The sequence below is a fragment of the Dermacentor variabilis genome, chromosome 8 (genome assembly GCF_050947875.1).
Source record: "Dermacentor variabilis isolate Ectoservices chromosome 8, ASM5094787v1, whole genome shotgun sequence".
Classification (NCBI taxonomy): Eukaryota; Metazoa; Arthropoda; class Arachnida; order Ixodida; family Ixodidae; genus Dermacentor; species Dermacentor variabilis.
In genome coordinates this window covers 17,292,615-17,318,349 of record NC_134575.1, presented here as the reverse complement: position 1 = coordinate 17,318,349, position 25,735 = coordinate 17,292,615, and the positions used below count along the sequence as shown (strand labels likewise).

The window sequence follows — 25,735 nt, the reverse complement described above, 5'->3', positions numbered from 1 at the left end:
TGTTGAAAGTTGAAGTGACGTGCAGACGTTCCCTTTTCGTCTATGTCGCAGGCGATATCACTATGACATTCAGTGCATACTTTGGCTGTGAGAAACTTAGCAATGATAAATAATATTTTATGTACGGAAGTTCTTTAACCGTCGTCGTCGCTCAACGTGCTATGTTTTCGCGTTCCGTTCCCATCAGAACGCGGCCGCCGTTGCCTGGAAAGAAACCCACAAACTCGTAGGTTCCAAGAAGGACCAAAACGCGACGCTCAACCAAAGAAAAACGAAAAAAAAAACGAAAAGAGGAAAACACGAAATCGGGAAAGGAGCAATTTGTGATAACTCAAAGGGAAGCTCATTACTTTTCGAAGCGAGATCTGGATGCCTTAGAACACGCACCTATAAACCGAGATATAAGACGGAAGAAGACGCATGTGCTTACTGCGATAAAGCTAGGGAAACGATGGAGCATGTTGTACTAGAATGTCAAGATATTTGCCCAGCGGTCGATTTGGGCACCACTGGCCTCCTTGAAGCCCTTGGGTTCAGCGAGAGCAGGGGGAAAGTAGAAGCATGTCTGCAATAGAGATTAGTAAGAGGCGATTGGAAGTTTGGTGGAAGAAAAGTAGTGAAACGGGGACAAAAGACGGAGACGTACAAAAACAAAGTTCAGGATAGGGGTTCAGAAACTTTGGTTATGGGAATGCATCGTGGGGTTTCTTTTTACTTTTCTCTTTTTTTTTTCTTTTTTAACCTATGTAGGACATTAAGCAATAAAATAACAACGGCTTGGTGGCAGCACCCACCACTCGTTCTGAAGGGGACGCTCAACATCGATCTATTCATCCATCTATCCGGAGCACAGAGTTTCTCACGATATTACCTAGAGGTAAATCTGGCGTTGCTGCGCTGTGGCATGCATGGCAATGCCGGTATATTGTGACTTCTGATTGGCATCATTATCGGAGAGCCAGGACGCCTTGAAGACGCGCCTGGCAAGCACCGTTCCGTCTGTCACAATGATTCATTTTCTACTAAAACAGCACGTAAAATGCAATTTTAGCACTATTATTATACAAAAAGATGTTTTGTTTAACTATGAGAACTTGTTATTGCATGTAAATTATATGATACGTAAAAAAGGATCAGCGGGCCGCTAAAGTTGGAGGACAGACGACAAGATTCGCGCTCGCTTTGAAACAGTTTGTCGTCTGTTCTTGCTTTTCTTCGCTTGGTCATGCATTGTAGGTCAGTGAAGATGTAATATGCGTGAATGGAAACGTCTTATGAAGATTTTACTTTAATAGCGTGTTATTTGTGTAGCCGCATCCACGTTTTAGACGAAGCCTCTTACAAAACCAGCAAACACGAGCCACGCAGACGCATGTACCGTCATTCCCATGACGGCCACAGCGCCCCTTAGGAAACTCGCACAGACGGTGGCGTGAGATTTCCCTCTAGGTGTTATAGTGAGGAACTATATGAGCCGGAGACTGTTTGCGGGCGCCGCGTCTGCAACTGGAGACAAAACAAGCAAAACGGCCGCCGGGAGATGCACTGGCAAGATTTCCGCGGGCAAGATTTTTCTGCGCCGAGCAATCGACACCGTTCGGCGAGTTTTCATCAGCAAGACAGGCGGCGCCGCGTGCTTCTACACAGCGCATTTCCTGCGCAAGCAATATACACGCCGCGCTCGTGTGTACGCGGGCATACGTGTTTCACGGCACGACGCGCACTTTTCTCGTATGCGAGCCGAGGGGGAAACCGGAAACTGCGAGCTCCGAGTGGCACGGGGTGAGTGTGAGTGCTCGGCGCAAAAAGGGCTGAAAGGGCTGAAGCAAAATAGATAAATGTGGACGCGTTCGGATGGAAAAGAGCTGCGCGAGGTGTCGCCGATGTACCCAACAATGGCTGCTCTCCGGGCCGAGAGGCAGACGACCGCCGCGGAAGGGCTCTCGCGTTTCCCTTCATCTGACGGCGGTTGTGGCGGTTCTTAATTAGATTGGCTGCGGCTGAGCGAGACCTGGCTTCTCTGGCGTGCCTCAATAGATCGGTGCAGCTGTGTAAAACCTGGAGAGATTGTGTAACTGCTAAGCAGAGCGACTGTGGGATGAGGCAAGTTTCTGCGCCGCTTATTAGCGTCTGCACCCGCGTTTGTCGTCTGCCGTTGTTTTCTGGTCTTCTCGAAAGGTAGCAGAAGACGAAGAGAGTAAAAAAAAATGCATGGCGTACGCTGAGAGTTCCTCGCGTAAGAACGCCGTCCGCATATGGCGCGCGCGCTACAATTTCGAGATAAGGCCACGGCTTCTCATTCAACCAATACTATTTTATTTTCCTTGAAGTTCGAAATGCCAAGAATTAGGTCGAATAGAGTGTCGACAATCTATGATTCATTATCGTATTGAGCATAATGAGCACACGAAGCATAATCTTACGCTTTCTTCTCGAGAACCCCAGAGAACGTAAGCTCGCGGAACAGGGCTTTTATTCGATAGCCGTCACGGCGTCCCATATAATTTGTCTAGTTTGTGCAGCAGCTTGTGTAATAGGTGCAGAATGCGTGGCTACTTTCATGGCCACGTGAGATTTCAAGACAAAGCGTTCATCGCAATGATCAGTTAATAACCGCGAAAGAAAACACTACAGATATGTCAGAATAGCCTAACCGTAATAAACAGTTCTGGTTATGCCCGTGTTGCCTGTCGCTCACTGCGCATGTGCTGATATTACTGAGCATGTGCAGTGGGAAGAAAGTGGCATTGCTAAGAGTATAACGGTAACGCTATGTTAAAGTATCTCACTCACACAAGTAGAAGGTACACGTTCACTGACTGTCTGTAGGAATTTGCCGTACCAACAACGATTTCGCTCGCATCAATTAACGGCTAATTAGTCGCTTGCGCACTTATGAGCTCCAATAAAATACTCATTTTTCGTCTGGATCCAAATAATGTGCAATCACCTGTTTTGATTTGTTTTTATTCTCTCTTTTTGCGTTTCTTCTTCTGTGTTTCACAACGCCCTCTACAATTTCGGGTTCTATCCAGTGCGGCTGGCTAGCAGGTCGGCATTGAGCAGACTCTAGCCGGTGTTCAAATTTAAAGGCTATAAGATGCAATGGAAACGTAGTGTATTAACGATGTCCTTCAATACCACGACGAACCTTACTGCTACGCTATTTAAGGCATTCATCGTTCATCGATCTGCATTTGTACTCCTACTCCCCGATCCCCTTCTTCTTACTCTGTCTTTTATCAAGGAGCTGGTATGAAAATTTAATATCTGTGCTCGCTTCAAATACCTAGAGATACTAACTGCCTTAGTCGCATTATACTAAGTATACGGTATTTTCTACAGCCTGTCACCTTTTTAACCGTTTCCTTGACTTAGTGGAAAATCGAAACTGCTCAGGGTCGCATTATCACGAGTTTAACATACTTAAAGCGCTGTGCTGTAGTTAATATGTTGCACTTAATTGCCTTAAGCTTCGCGTGTGTTTGCTCGGAAGCGGAAACTCATTTTGCCTACGATTTCAGTATAGTGAGTCTACTGTATTTTCCACGGACTAAACGTTTCTGTACCTACCCTCGAATTATCCGTTGATACGAATTACCCGGTTTTGCGTTAATGTAAGTCTTCCGCATTTTTTAAATGCCTAGATATTCTTTTCTCTTTCAACTTTCTGTGAATCATCCGAAAAAGCAAATTACCTACTTTTCAATTTCCTGATTACGCCACTTTTCTACTACAATGCATTTTTACTCTCTAAGGCGTTTTATTTTTAATATTTCCTTGAAATATCGGGTAGTAATAACTACCTGGTTCACAATTTTTTATAGCTTAATCTTACGTCATGTACTGTACTTAGCCGGCTGTACTTAACGGCCTTAACATTTACGTTATGTTTTTTAATCGTGCGGGAACTCAAGATGCTCGCTGCATCGTTAACATACGTTGGACTATCAAAATGCATCGAGCAGTCTGCTCGAACTACCGGCATATCAGAATTATCCTTTCTTGCGTCCATAAAACGGCCTTTCGACACTTTCTAATGATTAAGCCTCATTTAGTTTGTTCGAATTACCCGAAATTAGGAACTAGACGGCTTTGTGGCCTTAGCATTGCCTCCTGCACAACCTAATTGCTAGGCATCTCTAGATTTGCAGAAGAATCGAGAACTGGGCGAGCCGGTACAGTTTTGGCAAGACATGGAAACAGCGCACACGGGACGAAAGGATGCTGAAAGACGCAACGCGAAACGACCCCGTTTACTTTTACGCTTCTGTTCGAATTAACCGAAATGACGAATAATCCGAGTTTTCCATTTCCCCGCGTGCAGTAAGTACTCTGCTTTCAACTATACGCCGAGCGCCGGGGGGAAGAGACCTTAACAGTCTTCGCCCGCTTCCGCACCGCTGCACTGTTCTAGCTTGACACACCGTGTAGGGAACGAGACGCGTCGAACCCTCCCCCTTCCTCCTCCTCCTTCCAACAGCCTCGAGTGCATATGCGTGTCGAAGCACGGGCGCCACGCCGCGTCAGCTCTCGCGTTTCCTGCGTACGAGTGTTCCGAGCCGGGCGCGTTAGTTTCGTAGGCGGCGGTGCTTTTAGTGGTTGCGCCGGGCGCGATCCGGTGCAAGTGTCTTTCCGGTGGGTGCTCGGCCTTTGTCTTTCGCCCATTTTCTGGCTGTGGCTATAGCTGGGGCACGAAGGTTGTAGCGCCGCTCCCCGCCTGCTGCGCCGACAACGTTGCGCTATCGTCGTCGTTTTGCTGTTTTCCGGCGCTCAAGCGTCGTGGCGGAAAAGCCCGCGCTGTAGCCGACGAACGTTAATGCGGCTGCGCCCTGTGTGTAGTGTGATGGTGCGGAAAGTTTGACGCCGTAGTCCGGAAGGCCGAGAGTAGTAACTGGGAGAGTGTGACGAGCTTAAAAGAGAAAGTTGATTGGATGTCTTCGCGGCGAAGGTGGGTGCCGCTTGAGGGCTGTACGAAGCATCCTTTTGTGCGAGTTACGCTACGGCAGTTTTCGCACTGCCGAATCGTTTTGGCCGTATTCCTCTCTTCACGCTTTTCCTCTTTCCGCTCTTTGGAGTTCGTCCGCTTTCTGTTGCTGTAGCTTGAACTGAGATACCGAAATAAAAAAAAAGACAGAAATGCGGGCTTTAACGTACACGGCCTGCACGGGGAGTTAACGTGGGCGGCTGTAAAGGAGGGATCCGGATCACTTTCGACCACCTGGCATCAACGTGCGCCCAAAGGCTACACCGGTGGTTGTGGCATTCCGCCCCCATCTTAGTGGGGCCGTCGCGGTCGACAATCGAACCTGAGACCTAGCTCTCAGCAGTGCAAAGGCATCGCGTTGTTTATATGTATTTTATTGTTATCCAACTGTAGCGCTTATGAAAACCATTATCTTTTGTTTTGTTTTTATCCGTACTTGGGTGGGTACTTGGGTAGTATTTCAGTACATGAGAGGTATTTACCTTTTCTTGCTCGCGTTCCCGGTTATTTTTTTTTTGTTTTTAGTTGCGAATATTGCACGTGCGTGTTTGTCATTTTCTTAGGACGTCCGCGCCGGTACATACTATGAGTACGTTGTTCCACTTGTGTATACATTTTATTGCGGTTTTCTGTAGTGTTTTATTCATCTCGGTCTCCAATACCACATGCGATGCAAAGAGGGGGTACTAGACCCATACAATCAATACTAATTGTAGTTTTTTTATGCATTTATACAGCTTAAATCCTTTCCAAATCTTGAGCGAGTAAAGTGGTCTGTCTACCGAGGCACAATCAATCTCACGAGTACCGGCGATTATCTTAGCATTACCATGTCGATAACGCACGGGCTCTCGAAGACAGGGTGTCCCTCGCGCCGTGCATTATACGGGTGACCAACTGCAGACTTTCGTTTTCATTCCTTCGGGCTCGCTTCTCCGGACTCAAGACGCCCCCCCACGCAAGTGACTCTGCGCGCCCCTTTCCGCGTGGTTTTGTCACCATCTAGCGCGTGCCGGATTTAAATGCTAAACGAGACGAGAAGCTAGGTTCGGGCGTGGGGCCAACTCGCCCGCTCGGCCGTAACCCCCTCCCTCGACGGCTGCAGTAGCAGGGGCGCCCAGTTTGGTCCCCCCGCACCCGCTGTCCGTGGTGGGCAGGGCCATGGGACCGAGCGGGCCGGACCGCGCGGGCGCTATTTCGAGCTCGCGTGCCTCGCCACCACGCCGGGTTCGGGTTCTTTATGGGGACCCGAGCCTGGGGCGCGCGCCGCGAACGCCAAAATAGGACAAGCCGCGGGCCGCGCGAGTCGAACGCAATAAGCGGCACGTCGGTAAAAACAAAAAAAAACACAAGAAACTTAAGAATTAAACAAGAAAAAGAAAGCATGTTCGCGGTTGTGCTTGGGAGATCGTCGAACCTGGGTTCGCCCGCCTGCCTGCTACCCTTGTCGTCATTTTTCTTCTTCATTCTTAGACGCTCCTTAGCCATTATGCTCTTGTGCTTCCTCGTCGGCGGTATTTCTTTTTCTTTTTCTGCATTGTCCTAGTCTTCTGTTGTTCTCTTCTGCCCACCTTCTACGTTCCTCTCCTTCTTTCCTACTTCCTTCGCTCAACACCGTGGTGTTGATGACCACCTTCGAGTTAGTTTATGCATATGCTCTTCTAAAGACCAAGCAGAACACGTTAGAAAGCTTTCTTGTGTTACGCTATTGTGCTGTCAGAAGGGGAAGGAAGGAAATGCGGTATGCGCTAGGGATTATTTTTATTTTTTTCAATTATCATATCTCCACGCGGTTCGTAACCTACCCTCACAGTGGGATTTTACCGTTTTACAATTGATCATCGCCATAGCAGAGCTTTTGCTTGGGCTAGTTTTTCTTTACTTTCGTCATTTTTTTAAATATTTGGTGGACTTCCCGCAGGACCTCGTTGCAAAAGAATAATAATTCATTACCAGCATGCGTAAAAATAAATGCATGCAGCCCTGGTTGGTGCGGGTACTGCAGCAATTAATTCGCGCACCTGTCCGTTATCCAACGTACCAATATCCTCCAGGACATTAGGCTCTATTAAGCATCCTGTGCCTAATGTCCTAACGGCTTGAGCCAGTCGTTCATCTATACCGCTATAAGTATTATGGCGTGAGAAAAGCGAGCCCACACAGGAGTGCATAACGACATGACCACCGCCAAACCAGCGATTGATTTTATTCCTCAAGGGAGACGATGCGCATTTGTAACCTAATGGCTTCAATACAGCACGCGCACTATAGCGAGAGTGAAACAAAGGATACAGGCCTCGGCGATGCTTGTGTCGTGTAATATGGGCAACAGACCAATCAGAAACCATACTTTCTTTGTCACTGGGAGACGGCGAAGGCTTACCGACTCATTTCGATTCCCGTTGCGTGACGTGCAGAGCCTCAACCACTTGCCCTTCAGTCCTTACGTGGCTCATCGCAACGGGTCGTAGTGAAACACCCCAGAGCTCATGATGGGTGCAGCCAAGTAACGACCGTATACCCATTATTCGCGGAATTTATGTGTAATCCTTACGATGTAAACCTTACCGCGGCTGAGCGGCATGACGTAAAGAACGCCCGAAACCGCACTCTGTAAACTTGGGCAAGTGGTTACGTCAGGCAATTCCCTAGCCAGCGTTGCCAGGCAACCACTGACCGGAGGACACTGTTCAAGGGGCCCATGGCCTGACAAGTGCAATGCAGACAGCGAAAGCGCTGTTCAAGTTCCTGCATGACACCAAGCTAGACGGGCGCCTCCGGTAAAGCCGCCGTCTATTGTACGCAAGCACTCACACCTCGTTTTTTCGATCCCTAATCATCATTATCATCCATCCCCATACTTTCACTACATTTTTTCTTTTCCCAGCGCACAGAGCGCACCAGCGGCGGTGGTCGACCTCTCTGTCTTTGCTTTCAGTAAAAAAGTGATTCGTTATGAATATCGCTTCACTTGACCTCCCTACCTTTCCTTCTTTCTTTTCCTCCTCCTCTTTTTCCCCTTTTTTTTCATCATGGCGCAGGTCTATACCTCTACTTCTCAATGTCGTTGCCGCAAACTTCGCGTCGGTATAGCGCCGGTGAAGACTCAGCAGGTGTTTATTATCTTCGTGGAATTTACACGAAGGAGTCAGTAGCACGCGCACTACTTTTGTCAAGTGTTAATACTACCGCGCACAGAAGTTTTGATCTGTACTTTTTTTTCTCTCTCCCTTCCAGAACATCTTGGAGAAGTTCAACCCCTGCGCGAGACAACTCATCGCAGCCGGGAAGACGTACCTGAAAGCATTGCACGGTAAGTCATGGAAGAGACAACGCTCACAGCGCACATTTTTCTCGCGCGCGAGCTGTTGTAATCGCACCGCTGGTACGAGTTGTTGGGAACTCGGCGCTGACGCCCGTTGTTGCACCTGGGTCGCAAGCCCCAAGGGTAGCGTTGGCCTGGCGGCCTGGGGTACAACTGGAAGCATCCGAAGGTCCCGGCAAAGCATGAGTCGACTGGTAACAACAAAACAACTTGTTTATTCTAACATCGCAAAGAGTTGGCGGTCAGGTTGACCGAAGTAGAGAGACGGGAGTGCACGTTACTCAACAGAAGAAATCGGAGCCCTTTTGGCGTCCGGGGGCAGCTGCTTTTATACTCTCGCAGTTGAGGGCAAGAAGGAACCCCTCTATAGACGAGCACGTGACTGTGCCGCTCGGGCACAATGGGATAAGGTGGCGCAGCCGTCGTGTCGGCGCCGGTCAGACCCCCTCGCTTCACAGTTGTTGGGAGCTCCTCTCCCCGGCTGCCGCGCTTCGACAAGCGTGGGCACCAACATGCACATACACACACACACACGCACATGAAGACACGTGGCATTGGAATATGCCTGGACGCGCTTGGCAGGGAGGCGTAGCGGCGGCGCCGAACGGGCCAAAATGTCTGCCGCTTTGAACGAAGCCCTGGCGTCTGTTGCATCCTCGCCGGCTTTACCGCGCGTCGTAGGCGAAACGTAACAGACCCCTTTTCAAAAGGGCAAATGAGCTTCTTTCTCCTCCTTTTGCGTTTTGCTCTTTAAACCAACATATCTTCCTAGCACGAAGCCTACCTTCACGTTTCGCCGTCGCCGCCGTTTCTTCGTGCCATGTAAGAGTTGAGGAGGACGTCGGGATCAAAAACTGGAGGTTTATTTACATTATTCACAGTGAGACGACCAAGAAATTAACAGTCATAGAGTCATTACGGGCCGGCAGCGACTCGGACGCTGCGGCCCGTGGCAAGAAGCTCGAAAGAGATCAATGAAGGAATGCTCTCTTGCTGCTCCCGGTCTCTGGCTTTTAAGCCCTTCGGTGTCTCGAGGTCACGTCACGTTCGGCCAATCGGAGAGTCCGCTCAGGTGACGCCATTTTCGTCCAATCGGCGAGCCCGCTCAGGTGTCGTCATTTTCGGCCAATGGTAGGCGCCCGTGCGATTGTGTCACACCCGGCGGAGAGGGTCGCTCCTTGGGTCCCAATTGTCCGAGGACTTACTTCTCTCTGCGGTATTGACTTCCCGGCTTGCAATGCGCCGTCACAATAGGCGGATGGGGGCGATGCTGCCAGGGTTTCACGGTGCATTACCGCCGTTTTGCTTCGGGACCCACTTTACCTGGAACAGTGCCAGGCTCTCGCTTCACTTTCGGGAAGAGTCAAGCAGTGAACAGCTCCACCTGCGGCACACGAGGTGGGGGACGCCAACTCGTTTGCACGTGCCGCGCCTCGGGAATGTGGTATACGTGCTTCTGCGCTCCTTAATTAGCTGTGGCGCGATTCGATGTGGTCTGGTGAACTCGAAGGCGGCTCAGGAAAAGGTCCCGTATCTAACAGCCATCAGAGATGCGACAAGATAAGCGCTTTAAACTTCAGGGATAAGGATGCTTTATGCCCGAACCTATTTACAGGTGGTCATTATGCAGGTGAACATTAGGCCTGACGTACAACTCGGCGGTGCCGAAGTGTCTCAGAGCTGCAACGCTCTGAAGTCCGGAACATTCGTGAGGTGTTAGGAGCTCGCTTCTAAAACCCCGGTCCCTCCTCCCGTTGCACGTCACGACCAATCACAATACGCCAATTACCTCATTGGGTCATAGATAGGTTTTGTTGATCGGAAAGACAGAGAGGTCGACCTGAGCTAGTGCGCTCCAGTCTGCTACTCTGCACTGGTGAAGAGGGAAGGGGAGTGAAAGTACTGGGGTGGATTATTTTGATGATAATAGAAGCGGTGAGTGTTTATGTAGCACATTAGACGGTGGCCCTATACCGGAGCCGCTCCTCTAGTTTTGTCTCATGCATAAGCTTCAACGGCGCATTGGGTCAGCGGGTAATGGGGCATGCGCAGATTTGCTTCTTTCCTCCATACTGCTTTGAACACCACCAGGAAAAAAGAAAAGACGACAGCAAGGACGCATGCCTAGAATGTTGTCACTCGCGTCATGCTGTTCTGGGAACCTTTTAGGAGGAATCACACCTTTATTGATAAGAAACGTGAAAACGCATGTCTCTCTTGCCCAAGGCAATGGAGGCTTAAATTGTGCTAGTGCAATTCAGGAATGTTCACTACATGGCAATCCGTAGTGTTAAATCCTAACTCCTTTTTGACGACATGTGACTTCTATTCCCAGCAGTGTTTCCATCGCCGGTGGCGAAATATTGTGCATGCTTGTACAATTGTGTTTACAGCATAAATTTATGCAATGTGCTCTATTCGACGGCTCTGCATTAACTTCGTATTAATCTGCGCCCCAGAACAAAGCTGTAAGTTTGGCTTTGAGATACTTTTTTTTTTTGGTTTGCACGTGTCTTCGGTTGTGCCAATCGCCAGCCCGTGCACGGCTTTAATTCTCCCCTCGACGGCTATATATATATATATATATATATATATATATATATATATATATATATATATATATATATATATATATATATATATATATATATATATATATATGTATATGCCGAAATTGTGGCTGTAGCAAAAACTATTGGATCTGATTCTGCCCCAGAAGGATAATGAATGATAAGGAGTTTATTCTACCGGAGAATATATACAGTACAAGACGACGGCGTACTTGTTACGCGGCTTACGTGGAAAATAAAGTGAGAAATGGCACTTGCCATCGCGTCATTACGCAATGCAAAGTTTAACTTGCGTGGTCTTATACTTGTTCCGTGCTGTCGTCCGCATGCTTGCACAGCCTAAAGAGATAGATGACTCACGCTCCCAAAAACTGTCACGGTTTCTTTCTTTTTCTTCTTTTCTGAGCGTCGTCTAGCTGAGAAATCTTGCGGAAGTGAACGTTCTAGGACCAAAGGGGGGGCCACACAAAAAGCTGAGAGGTGCTGCAGTGTCAGGAAGCGCGATAACCGTTCACTCTTTCCTCTGCCATTCGTACCGCTTGCAGCCGTGTCACACGGACTTCCTGCGGGCCCCCTACGCAACCACGCTATGCGGCGACGGCTATAGTACCCCCAAGCGGGCACACTTGACATCAGCGACGGTGCGCCAAAAGAATGGCGCTAAAAGCGGCTTCCGCAGCGCCACCAAACGATGGGCGGCGGCGATTTAAAGAAAAGAAAGAAAGGCCAGAAGTAACGAATGAAAGGCAGACGAGATTTGCGCGACGGGAACCCGCCGCACGTGTGTCGTCTGCTTCGGACAAGCGGAAACAACGTTACTGCCGCCATCCCCCCTTCCCGACCGCCGCAGTTTCGTATATGACGGCGAAAACCCATAACTCAAAAGGGCGCTTACTGCGCCCCAGAACAGACGCTGTATACACCAGAAACGCTCATTCTTTTTCGGCGTATGACCCCTCCCTTCTCTCCTTCCTTTATCTTCGTCCTTCTGTCGGCACTTGCGTCATTACGGCCCCCGTCTCTCGCCTTAAATGTTTTACTGCATTTCCATCCCCGCGCCATCCCCCTTTTTAACGGTGGGAGACGGGATCCCCCACTGCCACACGGCGTCTCGTTTTTCCTCAGTTACGATTACGCAGTTTTCGGTTCTCGCTAAAGAGAGGGGGAAGGGGGGGGTATATGGCATGTCTCGGTAGAACTGTGCATTGCTTATGTACGGTTATCAACGCTTTCGCGAGGCATGTTGAATGACGACCTTCTAGAACGCGGTAGACAATAGCCCTTATGTTACGGTTGGTATGCTGTGATATTCGGTATTCTTTATTGCCTTATTACACTTATGACCAGGTTAGGAGGTCAGGAAAGAAATGGAACCATAGAAAACTGTATGTTAACAAGTAACAAGTAGGAAGACAAAGAGGTGCTCCCCATTCAGTGTTCACGCCCAGCTTACCTTATTCTAGGAGTCACCTTCGGAGCAGACTATCCACGAGTGCTCGCATTAGCAAGAGCGTTCTCGTAAAAGCAGCTGCAATTCAATCGTCATGTTCAACATAATATTGAAGAAGGTGCTAGGGCCAGTGGCAATGAGCACTTACCAACGAAAAGGTTCGCGAGTTCGGCTCCAGAAGAGCGGAAACTTGGTCTAAAGTGGGCGGAGAGCACAAGAACTCTGAAAGATTAGAGGAGGCGAGAAGAAAAAAAAAGAATATATATATATATATATATATATATATATATATATATATATATATATATATATATATATATATATATATTCTCGTCCGGCTTTCCTTATTCTTTCGCGTCGTCTGCTAATATTCATCTTGGAAGCAGCCACTTGAAGCGGACACTTACGCAGACGTCATGCGGAGGATATACAGCGTAGTGTGTTGTTATCGGTGCACTGACATGACATTTTCGACCTGTAACTTTCTTTTGTAGTCTAAACCCTGTAAAGCCTAGAACCGTCAGAACCCCCTAAATAATTTACTATAACAGTTGTTCATACTAAACCGCTTTAGTACCCAGGGTGCGTTTGTGTCGTAATGCACCATCTCACTCCGTTTCTGCGATCGCCTCGGCTGTCGTACGCGCGAGTCCAGCCAGTAGAAGCACGCTCGGTCGTCTTAATTATTTACATTTATGAGCAACGTGACCATACATATAGCCTTGCAGATACAAGATGTCGCCAACTTTTGCTCTGCTTCATGACGTCACAATGATCTCGATGACGACCAAGTTCATCGTTTCGAGACCGAATAGGTTACGTCCTAAACATGGCGACCGAGGACATGTTTCAGGCTCCTGCCAGTTGCTTCCGACGCTTGCAGTACACGAAATCATGGCTTTCGAGATTCGCTTTGGTTAATCCGAGGTAGCCGTCCCTGAGGGCGTCATTTGGACACCTCCTGTTTAGTATCAAGTCGATACATATTAAAAGTGTTTCTCGATCGTCACACTTGTTAAGCGCGTTCCTTTTTGTACGAGTGAGAGGAGTGACGTCTAGATTTTCCAACTTCGAAGGGGTGCGTGTCAGCACTCCTTGATAACAGGTTCGTGGACCACCTTCCGCGATAGTGCACCGTTCTTTTTTACTCGGGGTCTTACCGTTGAATGGCAGGGGGGATAGTAGTTGCGCACTGGTGATGGAGGGAAGGGGTGGGTGGGGGGGAGCCGCCATTTTGTCATTCCCCATCCCCCTCTCCACCCGCGCCCTCCCGGTTTCGCCGCCGTCGAGAGCCAAGCCGTGCCGAAGACGCGGCCGGGGCGCGCGCGCGTGCCGCAGCAGCAGTAGTTGGCGGCGACGGCGGTTCTCCCTAACAGGCTGGGCGGTCTTTTACCCGCGCTTAACGGCCTGCGGCCCCCTCTCAGCTCGCCCTGCTAGCAGAATGTCCCCGGCGACGACGACGTGTTGTCGTCGGGCCGTTGACAAATGGGCGCTCGCAGTAAAATTGGGCGCTGCCACGCGCGTTTCGCCCGTCGGCAGGCGTAACGCTGTTCGCCTATATACGACCGCTATTGTATCAACGACACCGCCGCGTCAGCAGTGCCGTTCTCGTATAAGCGCTTCGAGAATGGCCTTCAGTTCTCCACGCGCCCCCCCCCCTCTCTCTCTCTCTACGCGCTGGCGTGCAAGTCGCTCCCTCCCCTCTCCCTGTGTGTTTGTGTGTGTGTGCGTATGTGAACATCGTCAACGGGCTTGCGTGCAACTTGTCGTGCTGCCGCTCGAAGACACTGTGCTATATGTACTGTGCAGGGCTGTGGTGGAGATGATGAGCTATTGTCGGGGCCTTCCGTCGTCTCCCTTTGTTCTCGCGTGGTGACCGCCTTTTTCCGGAAATACGAGGGGGCTCGTCTTTGAGAAGAAACGCTGTATACTCTACAATGGAACGCGGCGTCAGCTGTTTTAGCTTATAAACGGCGGCCGCATCTGGTTCCGGCACGCGGCATTAGCCGTCCGATATCCGGGCGTGCACCGGAGAATGAGAACAAAAGAATGATAGGCCTAACGTGTAGGGACAGAAATGGGGCAATGTGGATCAGGGAGCGAGTGGGTGTAGCCTACATTGCAGTCGTTTATTAAGAGCAGGGAATGGAGCGCAGAAAGCTACGTAATGCCTAGGGCAGGAGTTGTGACGTAATGTGGAGCAGCACAGATTGAGTGCCAAGGAAAGAGAAGTATGCGCGAGGACGGTAGTAGACAGGTGTTGAGCGAGAAAGAAATTAACAGGGATAAGCTGAAGGACCAGTTCACGTGGGATGGGTGCCTGGAGGTCTCTGGTACGGTAGCACAAGCTCAATGCTCTTCGAACGCGAAACGTCATAAGAACGCCACTGGGATGATCGAGACCAACGAACTTGAAAAGGCCTGATATTGAAAGGCCTTGTCGTTGCAAGCGCCCATGAATTATCCTCTCTTCATCTGTATATCCACCCCAGTCTGTATTGTGCCATTATGCCTCTCCCCACATGTATACAATTGCAAAAGTTATGTGAATCGGAAGCCAAAGGCTAGCGAAGAATATATTAGTAGAAAATTATTCAGACAATCTCTATACTATACGCATATTTGATGTATAACCAAAGTGGTCTGTTTGTATGAGCTGCATTGCCGCACGCGTATGCGGGGTTGAGGAGGGACCTCCGTCAGGCACCCTGCCCCCTTAGCATCTGCTCAATCTAAAGTCATAGATTTTCAAGGCGTCCCCATGCTCAGGCGTACAGTTAGTTAATCTCGTACCTGTAAAGATGCATCAATTGAAGTCGTAGCGCTGTATTGACACAGACGTGAAAGACGACACGACGTGCGCTATTGTGAGCGCAGGACGACAGGTCGTCCGCTATAGTGCACGTCCTGTAGTCTTTCATGTCTCTGTCAATACAGCGCTATGACTCCAATTGATGCAACGAACCAACTAGTCCAAAAATCTGCACTCCTGTAAAGATGGTCTACACTGTATTCTATAGCCAGAGATTGAACTGGGCAAGTTTCGAGAACGCTTGCAGTGCCACAACAGCCAAAATACTAAGGAACGCGTCTAAATCGGTGACGCCACGCTGACGTACCGGCGCCATGGGATTTCGGCGCGAAATTCGGAGACGCCATCTTTGCGTTGATTTCCTGGCCTTGAAAGTATTGAAAGACTACTTTATCATTGTAAAGTGATTTAGTGTTGTTTCTCTTTATTGTCCCGTTAAGTTAACGGGCCCGCGTGGTCGACTCTGACCACGTGACACATTACTCGGATGCAGTAAGCGAACCTTCTCTCTATCTCCCATCTCTTTATTGTCTCCTCCCTATATACCCTCATGGGGTTGGTGGAGCGAGAAAAGAAGGGTTGCTGATTAGATCTGATCATGTCAGCCAAACGAAATACCTGATATGCACCTCCAGGTGATTAGAGCGAAAGGTGAATTAAAAACGAAACGTAGCTGTGACGTTATAACACGCAGGTGCACCGGGAAGAGCAGCGCCAATGGCGACATCTTCGGGCAATGCGCTGAACTAAACGACACCTACACGTAGCATGCCAGACAATCAGCCAGGCTAACATCTCCAGCGTAATATCATTCAAGTTCGTATCTCTCAGTCTCTCCTCAACTTTCTTGCGTAGCACGACTCGGTAAAACGGTGCATCACCGATCAGCTGCTATCACCTTGCTGCGAGGCATTCTGAGATACGGGATACGGCAGCGTAGGGCAGCCAGCCGGACGCATTTTCCGTTTGCCTTGTTACCTCCCTCCGTCTTTTCCTATTCCCTATCTCTCGATCATTGAAATCTGTGGGCGTCGAACAGCCGCGAGAGTTGCCCTTTAAGCCACCCTCGCGCTTTTGCCTTCTTCCCTATATATCTCCCTGCTACCCAAGCTTACTTCCTGCTTTCCAGCGGCTGCTGCGGAAAGAGTTGACCGTGACTAATGGGGCTGCCGAAGCTCCGTCTCCGCGCCAGCGGTGTTTCTTATACTGCCCCGCGTCGCAACGAGTCTTTACTTTCGACCGTTTCCCCGTGTCCTCGCCCTTGGGACACATTTGTCCCACCATGTGTGTCCCGCACTCTCGGGACACATTTCGGGTGCCGCCGCCGCCACAGTGTGTCGGCGATCGAGGAACAAAAAAACGCACCTCCGCAAAAGCGCCTCTGCGCCCTCCTGAGATTGCGACGCCTAAAGCCGCTCATGCTTTTTTTTTTTCGCTAGGCGCCATTCCGGGATCTCCGACGCCGTCCCTCGTCTCTAACCACCGCGCGGTGCCGGCAGACGCGAAAGATGGATGCGACCGCAACGGGGCTGGTGACGCGGCAGATTTATCATCGGCGTGCCGTTGCACTGCGGGCGCCTCACTGCCAATGCCGCGCTGCACGGCTGGCTGGCTGCAGCGGTGCTCACCGCTACCGAGCACGAGAGGTCGCGGGTGCGAGTGCCAGGCTAAAGCCCCTTAAACTTCGTAAAGTAGCGACACTCTCCTCCTAAGCCTTCACTCCTCCTCGTTTCTCCTCTCTTTCACGCTCCCTCCTCGCCGCGTACACTGCTCGAGCGTAGCAACGGCGCCAACATGCGCTACTCGCCACTCCGCAGAAGCTTCTCGAGCAAAAACGGCGCTGATGCTCGGCGCGAGGGCCCACGTGATGCTATTAGGCCAATAGCGACGCGGCGTCGACCTCAGCCAGAGCGCGAGAGGAGGAGGCGGCATTCTTCAAAGTGTGGCACTACTTTACGAAGTTTAAGGGGTTTTAGTTTACCGAAGTCACGGACGGACGGCAGCAGGAAAACTGCTAGTGACATCTTGCGGCGCTTTGTCCAACTACAGTGCGCTTGGGGAATTTTTCGCGTTGCGGTCCCTGCAGAATTAGCTTTGTGTGCTTTGTGGTTAGACTGTGGTTAGCTTTGTCGCTGCCGTACACCTCTCCGGTGACCCGGCATTAAGCAAACGCTAATAGATTTACGGGAAAGTTCAATCTGTCTAACAAAAATTATTCTAAGGCCCGCTGTTCATCCCGAGGTCAGGAGTAAGGTTCTATAGGCGGTATTTCTGTGAGGGTTCGTTGCTGGAAAATAAAAAAGAACAAGTTTAAAAGGCCACCAGGCAGTCATCGATTCCCCCATACCGAGAGCTCATTTAACTGCGATAGCAGGACTCTATCGCACCAAATACTCTAATCATTTTAAAAATTACTATTTCGTTGTGACACCCGCAAGTGTCACAACGTGGTCGCCGTCTGCTAAAGTAGTGCCTGCTGTTGTCACCGAAGGGCACGCGCAGACGTACGCCACCGACTCCATACTCCCATTTTTGCAGTGCTGCCGAAGGCACGGAGCATGCGCATGCAATGTCCTTGCGCAGCAGAATGTATTTCCTGGCTTAAGTATGTTGTTAGTGGCATAATTGGAAAGTTACGTTTTTTCTTGGTACATGATACGTCACAGCAATACGTGACATGTTAGGCCATTTGCCCATGAATGTCGTATACAGCGAATTCTGCGTTCGTTGAGCAGACACCGCGGAGCGGATGAACGAATATCGAGTGGCATTCGGCGTTCCTATTGGCTAAGGACTCCTGCAGCTCCCACAGTGCTGCAAACGACTTGTGGGATGAAGTATGGTGACGGTGTCACGCGGGTACTTTCGATCTCGTTCGAAACCGATCGAGGTCGAATTTTTTCGGTCGTCATCGACAATGGTCGCTGCCACGCGGTCCAACAATTCTGATCGTGCTTTGTGCGCTAGGCGGAGCGTGTCTGAAGGATTTGAGAAATTTACATGTTATGCAGTGAAAAATATTCGTCCAAGCTTCAGTTTACGATTGCGATTGAGAAACGCTATAGCGAGTTAATGAATTCTTATTGAACTCAGTCATAATGAAAAGTCCCCGTGTCGCAACGCTAAATCCGTATCGAGCTTTACATCACGATCGCTGCGTCACAATTTGACCGGTGGAATTCACCGGGTTTCACCAGCTCCCGCTTGCGTTATCTCGGTTCCTACGCTTGCGACTTTCCCTGCCGCCCGCTTTTTTTTCGTCGCGGAACAACTTTGTTGTGTCGCATCTTGTTAGAGCGTCGCATTTGTGATGACACATTCGTTCCTCATCAGAATGGCCAATAGTGGAGCGTGCAATTTTAGGCGGTTGCGGCGAGGCAGTAGAGCACCTCCTGTGTCTCTGCCCATTTCCTCGACACTTTAACGACGTGCTCTGCGACCTAGCACCACCTGCTCGTAGGACAGACCGCCCTCGGAGGAAAAGATCACCGGAGCTTAGCCTAAGCAATGCTACACGCACAGAACCAGAAAAGTCTTGTCACACTTTTCGAAGGCGACTTGTAAAGTGCTTGGGACTGTTATCGAACATTCCTCCGCAAAATACGTTCGCACTAGCTGTATCGTTTCCGTATCTTTTCTGTCGCTAATCTTTCTTACCCTTTCCACCACCGCAACTGCAGGGTATCCAAGCAAGCACGACCCTGATTAACCTCTATGTCTTTCCCCCCCTTAGTCTTACCCTCTCCCTCTCTCTTCATGATCTGAAAGTACAACGGCATCATCTGCTTTGTAGATGTTTCCTGCCTCGAAGCTGATTGCAACGAATCTTTGATTTCTTTTGCACTTTGGAACCCTTGGTCGTCTTTTCTTTTCGATATCTTGATTCGCAAAACTCCTTCCGCAGCATTGAGGGACTCAGGTGGCTGAGAGTGCTCTAACGAGTCGGGTCTTTAGAAATCGCTTCAATTTTCCTCGAGTTGGAACGAAGTCGTTTGCATTCGTTACGTTCGAGTGGACAGCATGGCTCTCGAGCGAGCTGCGATAGTTTTGTTCCTCTGAGAATATGAAATTGTTGAACACGGAGGAGCGGAAGCTGCCTGATTGCCGCGCCAGGTTACTCGCCACACATTTGGGAAACCACAGCAATAGCCAAGGTTTGTTTCAGGAACCGAAATCGGTAGTCGGTAAAAATGATGAAGATGCAGTGCCAAATGCACTGAATTTTCAGGTTTAAAGATAACTAGTATAGATGCAAAACTTGTCCTATGCAAAGATAACTTCTGAGACAACAGATGCGCTAGCCAGTTAACGTTCGCTCATTTTAATAGCACCGTGTCGAGGACGAACTTCTTTCAACACTGGCATTTCTCAGGAACTATGTTTTGTGGCGCAGAGGCAGGAGAAACACATTGCGCACGCTTTCTCTTTTCTTTTTTTTTTCTTCCTTTTTTTTCAGGGGCGGTAAGCATGGTCAGAGTTCATACTGGATTCTTAGGTTGCCATCGAGTATGCAGTAGTCACGCTTATAACCGACCAATAAAGCAGCTGCTTCAACGCTTTCCGAGAAGCCATATGGGCTTCCTCTGTAGATTGCCGCTGCATTCAGTTGTCGATTAATTTAGGCTCGACTTTTTGTGAAGGTAAGACCTTCTATTTCTTCAGTCCTGGAATTGTGAGTTGTACTTGACGACGCCTCAAACTGCATGGGGGGAACAGTGGTCTCGCCGCAGTCGCGTAGTAGCTTGATGCAAGCGAGGCAGGATGTGTGCAAGCAGTTGCACTGAATGTTGTTCGATGTCTTTCGACGGAGAGGTTGGCGACACGGCGAAAAGGGACCCTGGGCTAAGTGCCCGGCGTGTGCACTCATTGTGTCATTGGCAGTGTGCGTCGTGATGGCGCAAGGCTTGAGCCACGACAATAGTTTCAGCCGTTGACAGGCTCCGTGGTAAGCCAAGACACCTCTTAAGAGCCTGCGCTGGGATGTTCTGCACTGTCGCAGGCTAGTTCTGCAGGTGTTGGATGTGACGGATGTGACAGGTAAGCTATACCGCAGTAACTTAATATGCTAAATTTAGCTGTACTCACATAAACTATTGCTGGCAGGCAACTATCGGTTCAAATAGCACTGTTTGAAGTAGACTTTCTCTGCGAAAGTTTACGTAAGAAAATAGCAGCTTTGTTGACTTTCTTTTTTCTTTTTCAGCTCACGCACGTGAATTCAGAAATAAGGGGAATCGATAAGTCAATCGAGTAAAAGTTTCTGATTATTCTGGTCTATATATTTTATCGATGTCCGGCTCTACACTCTGTAATCACCTTGGCTGGTGCTATTTCGACAGGCTCATGACCGCAAGCGCTGTCTCCCGTACAGTTTCGTGCAAAAATCACTAGAAGGAACCCTGGCGCTGTGATCGCGTAGCTAAGCCCCGCGATGATTGGTATAGTACGCAAGCATTTGTCTTATCTTTGCGCTCATTTCTTCGGGCCTTACTGCGGCAATAATTATCATGCTTTATTTTCTAAATTTCCAAGAAGCCATTTATTTTTTTCTAAAAAGGAAAGAAGAAGCAGAAGAAAAAAAAAACTTTATTGTCCGTCGACTGTACAATATAAACCGACTTACACCCTTAGAAATTCGTAAGAGTGCAAAACCGGGTATAACTCACACTCTTACACCCTTACTCAGTTATAGAGTATTGTAGGCCTACCCAGTTATAGATAGACTTACCCAGTTATAGACCGGTGCAAAACGGCCTATAACACACATCCTTACACCCTTACTCAGTTATAAACCGTTTTATAGACCTACCCGCAGTTATAGATAGACTTACCCAGTTACATACTTACCCAGTTATAGACCGGTGCAAATCATTGTGCAACTCACAAGTTTACTGAATTATAGACTGTTAAGGACCTTTAAGGACTTTTAAGGACCCTTAAGGGCGTAAATTGGTTTAGAGTGTAGTCTGAGTCATTCCCGCTCGTGGAGCTGGTGCTCAGCGGTGTCGAATGGGTCTCGTGTGCCACCGCCGCCAAGATGCCGTGGACGTGTGGCGCACCACCAGAAGCAGCCACAGAGTCTGGTGCAGGCCTTCAGGTGGTGCTGCACAGCTCGCCTAGGCGTTAGGCATGAACTCGGTGGAGGGGGGGGGGGGGGGTTGGTGCGCTTGATATCGTAGGGTGATCGGAGAAGGCACGAGGATACGTGTTGGCAGTGTACGTGTGGTCCACGTTATGGTGCTGCCCACAGACCTGACAGACGGGGTGGCCAGGCCTACGCGCACTGCACGAAGGAAACACGGCGCACGCATGTAATCACGGCGAAGTGTCGCTACATTCATAACGCAATGGGTTTCGTTCGAAGATGACGAATCGTCGAAGTCAGGAAGCCGATCGAAGCCACGAGGACTAAGTCTAGGCAAATCCGCGTATCTACAGCCATCATTCCCATGCTGAGGGGAACTGCCGCAGTTGAAGCGCCCGTACACATTATACCGTGAGTGTTACCATGTATAGTTCTTTTTTTTTTTTTTTGGCAGGAAGCTCTTTGTTGCCTTCTCCTTGCTCCCGTTTCTCCCTGTTCGAGTGCTAAGACGTTACCGATCTATTCTCGTATTTTTTTTTTCGTGTTCGCGCCAACGTAGTATTCTCGAGCTCCGCAACTACCATTAAGGGGAGCTTGATGGAGGGGGAGGGACGCCTTCCGAGCCCAGAGAAAAACTGTTACGTCGCGTGACCGCGTGTCGTTTGCTTCCGCTCTTGCACGCTAGCACGATCCTCCTCTTTTATTTTTATTTTCGCTCCCGCGCACTTCTCTAGGAAATGACGACAGTCAGGACAAAGCCAATCATCTGTTGATTTCGCTTTACTTGGCCGCTATGCGATGGTTCGTAGAAAACCGAGGTTTTGCAATCAGGTGTAACGTAACTGACCGTGAATCGTGTGTAACGTATACTATCCCCCTAGAACACTGTTGCTACGTCGCCCAAAGCTAAGCTATAGTTGGTTACTTGCATTACGAAATGCGATGGCAGCGCTAAGGAAGACAAAGGCACGAAAACTAACCAGGAGACGCCGTAGAAGCCCTGTTGGCCAATAAGAGGTGACAAGATGGCGAATTCGAAGACACGGCGGTATTTGGCAATGTCAAGCCCAGCACCTGCTTTAACTCAAGGATCGCGGAGCCAGAGGTCCCTCTAATGCCCTTACTACGAAACTTTGCGGCTGAAGTGGGTGTCCGTTGAATTCGCGAAATATATTTTGCTTCTTGCCAACCTTTTCTACCCGTAATATACTAAGGAACCCATTATGCCACAACTCCAAAACTTCGCTTCACCCAACCAGCATGCTCGAACGCCTTTCTGTGTTTGCAGGGATGGTAATTGACTGGCGCGGTCACCAGTGAACGTCAAGATGAAGCTCGTCGTCGCTCATCGTCTGCTATGAAGTGCTTGAAAAGGGACATCTGACTGGAAAAAAAGAAAGGATGCTCATTGAACATGCTGCTAGCTTCGCATTAATTAATATGCGTGCTTGCATCTCAATTTGCTGTTGAGCTCCGGAAAGTGGCATCTTGTGGTTAGTTTTGTTGTGTGTAGGTAACGCCACGCTGTTCGTCAATCGCTATCTCAGGATTTTGAAACATAGGGCCTGTGACAAGTGTTTCCAATGCTATGATTGAACGGTTCCAGTGTAAACTGTCGAGTTTTGCTGACTAAAGAGTCATTAGCAATAATCCGTCATGAGCGCTTAATCCTGTGGATCTTCAGGATTTGGGGGCAGTCATGGCACTAATTGTTTAGATCTATTCTAAAGATGAGGAATTGCCGGTATTTATTCAAAGTTTAAGAAGCTGCGAGTGTTTGCATGTTAATCACGTGTTAATCCCCTAAGAGAGCGAGATCCGGCCTACACAGGTTACAACAGTCCTTAATTTTTACTGGGGAGCGGAAAGTAGCGATTGGCTTGATCATTTCCTTGGTATAACTGGTTTGCATTTGACAGTGTAATCCAGAGTGTTCACGTGTGTTTCTCCGTGCGTGTCTTAAGCGCTGCCATTCCTGTTGCTGCATAAAGTAGCACGGATACAATAATTTAAGAGAGTAAATTAAACGAAAGCAAAAGCAGGCGCTGGCGGGGTCGCTGTCTTTTCGCCCTAATTAAGCAGACGAGAATTCGAAGCCCTGACGTTATGGAGTGCGTTACTCTGTGCAGACGTGCCAAGCGTTGCGTTTGCGGGGTTCATTGTTGCCAACCCAGCAGACGATGCAGTCTTCACGTTCTGTCCTGCAAGCCATTACACCGTTAATACAGGCTTCACCTAGTGTTTGAGTCTTCGTGAGGCTCTGTTCAAGAGGTAGCAAATGTACACGCTTCTTCAACAACTTATGATGCAAAACGTACAGCACAGATATTTTTAAAGAACAAGTCACGTATGTGCTTACAGTGCTTGCGCTTTTCCGCGTCTACTACACCGTCTAGATCTCCTTTGGATGGAGGTGATGTTAGAGCCAACGAAAGTAGCGTATGCGTCTTCAAACAACGTGTTCGTAATTTTCGCTCCTTTATGAAGGTAGCCGGAAGAACAACAGGCGTCCGGCCGCCTTGCCAGAAAAACTGTTAGGTCGCGTGATCAGTTGCGATTTGCCCGGTGGCTGAAGCTTTTTTCTTTCTTTCTTTCTTTCTTTCTTTCTTTCTTTCTTTCTTTCTTTCTTTCTTTCTTTCTTTCTTTCTTTCTGTCTTGTCGGGCGGGCTTCTGAAACCGAGGGGAGTGGGGGCAAGCCAATCTTTCTGCCATTCTACCTCGGAGAAAACCGATCAGAGGTCTGCGGGAGCTTTGAGCCATACCGAGAGGCGATTTGTACGGTTCGTAGTAGGAAGAACAGCACCGTGTATCGACCGCCACCTCAATTCTCTGTGAGCACTCGATAACTTCCCATCATGGGAAGTACATGCGGTCGCCTTGACGAGCAAAGGTCTTCTCGCCAAAAGGCTCGCCTATGGGACGGAGGTCACTCTCTTTCGTGGTGTTGTTTATACCTGCACTGTTTAAAAATTTTCCTTGGTTAACTAGGAAAAGCCGGGTACAACTTCTCTTTCATTTTCAAGTTATTCATACGGCACCGTTAAACGTTACGTTGCCAATTTTAAAACTGGCCATTTCGGTGTTGAAGTTGAGAAACCTAGTGGAAGAGTCGTTTGAGCCTTTGTGCCTGCAAATGTGAAAGTCATCCGTGACTTCATCAGTAGTGCCAGCGAATATCAACCAGAAGTATTGGTACATATCTCGGAATTTTAAGTGAGCGTGTTGGTAGCCATCATACACGACGATTTGGAAATGAGAAAGGCTGCAGCAAAGCGGATCCCAAAACGCCTGACAATTGAACAAGAAAAGAAATGTGTGGAGGCAGCGGTGGATGTTTTGAAACATTTTGCAAACAATTAGTTAGATTTCCAGAACGAATTGGTGACGAATTGGTGATGAATTGGTGACAACGGACCTATGTTGTGTTATGATCCCCAGACAAAGGAGCAGTCTAGGGAATGGCAGCGGTTCCACCAGGCCAAGGAATTTCCTTGTGACAACACTGCTTTTATCTTTTTGTTTTAATACGAAGGAAGTTCTGCGGGTGGACTACCTCCAAAAGGGTTCAACAGTCGGTGCAGAACGTTACTGTGCTTTATCCACGAAGCTGTGGGAAAACATCAAGCAGTAACGTCGATGAAAGCTTTCCAAAGTTGTCATCCTGTTGTATGACAGCACCTCATCACGTAGCCCAGCTGAGACAATGGCACAACTGACCTCCTTGGGCTTTCAAGTGATGCCCCATCCACCCTATTCGCCCTACCTTCTTCCCTCTGGCTATATTCTTATTCTCAATCTATGAAAGCACCTAAAGGGGAAACAACTTGGCAGTGTTCCAGACCCAATGAATGCTGCAGATCAGTTGCTGCCCGGTATTCGTTCTTTCTTTCTTTTTGCGCTTCTGTAATCTATTGTAGACATTCAATAATGGAAGCTGCGCCGTACGAATTCAGACGTGATAGCAAAGAAAGTGCCGAAACGTCCAGACAACGTGGGTAACGCTCATCCGGCAACTGTATTGCACAGGTGCGTGTATTCTCGCGGTCTTAATTTATTTGTTTCTTTAGTATATTAATCATTCGCTAACTAGGCCTGCATTAACTTCCTCTAAATGCAAATGTTTTTCGCTTATTCGTTTATTCTCCTTGCGTTTATCCCGGACCATGAGCGTGCCACAAGATCAGGGTATGTACGCAGCATTAGAGAAAACCGGAAGAGCCTGTAATTTTCTAGGTCAGTTATGGAAAGCTCTGTGAAAGCGCTGGAAATTGTGACTCAGGTTGCTTTGAATCGAGAATATCGATACCTACAATAGTTGTGGCGGAGCCGGTGATATGGCAGAAGAAAGCGAAGTTTTCCACTGATGGTCTTATGAGTGTGAGCCTGGCCGTTTTTTTTTTTTTTTTTTTGAATATCGTGCAATATATCATTTAGCCAGAGCGATAGTGCATCCGATCTGATTTACCCTTTATTAGTAGTAGTTTTTCAATATTACGGGTTGACATA

General features: G+C 48.8%; 1 protein-coding gene across 5 annotated transcripts in view; it reads left to right on the top strand.

The window, feature by feature from the left end:
• The window catches only part of IRSp53 (Insulin receptor substrate 53 kDa), a 218,023-nt gene that overhangs the window by 62,517 nt on the left and 129,771 nt on the right, over positions 1-25,735 (top strand). For all 5 annotated transcript variants that reach the window (XM_075701280.1, XM_075701281.1, XM_075701279.1 and 2 more), the window contains exon 2: positions 8,225-8,300. In XM_075701280.1, the coding sequence (XP_075557395.1) occupies positions 8,225-8,300 (76 nt within the window). The remainder of the gene's footprint in view (positions 1-8,224; positions 8,301-25,735) is intronic.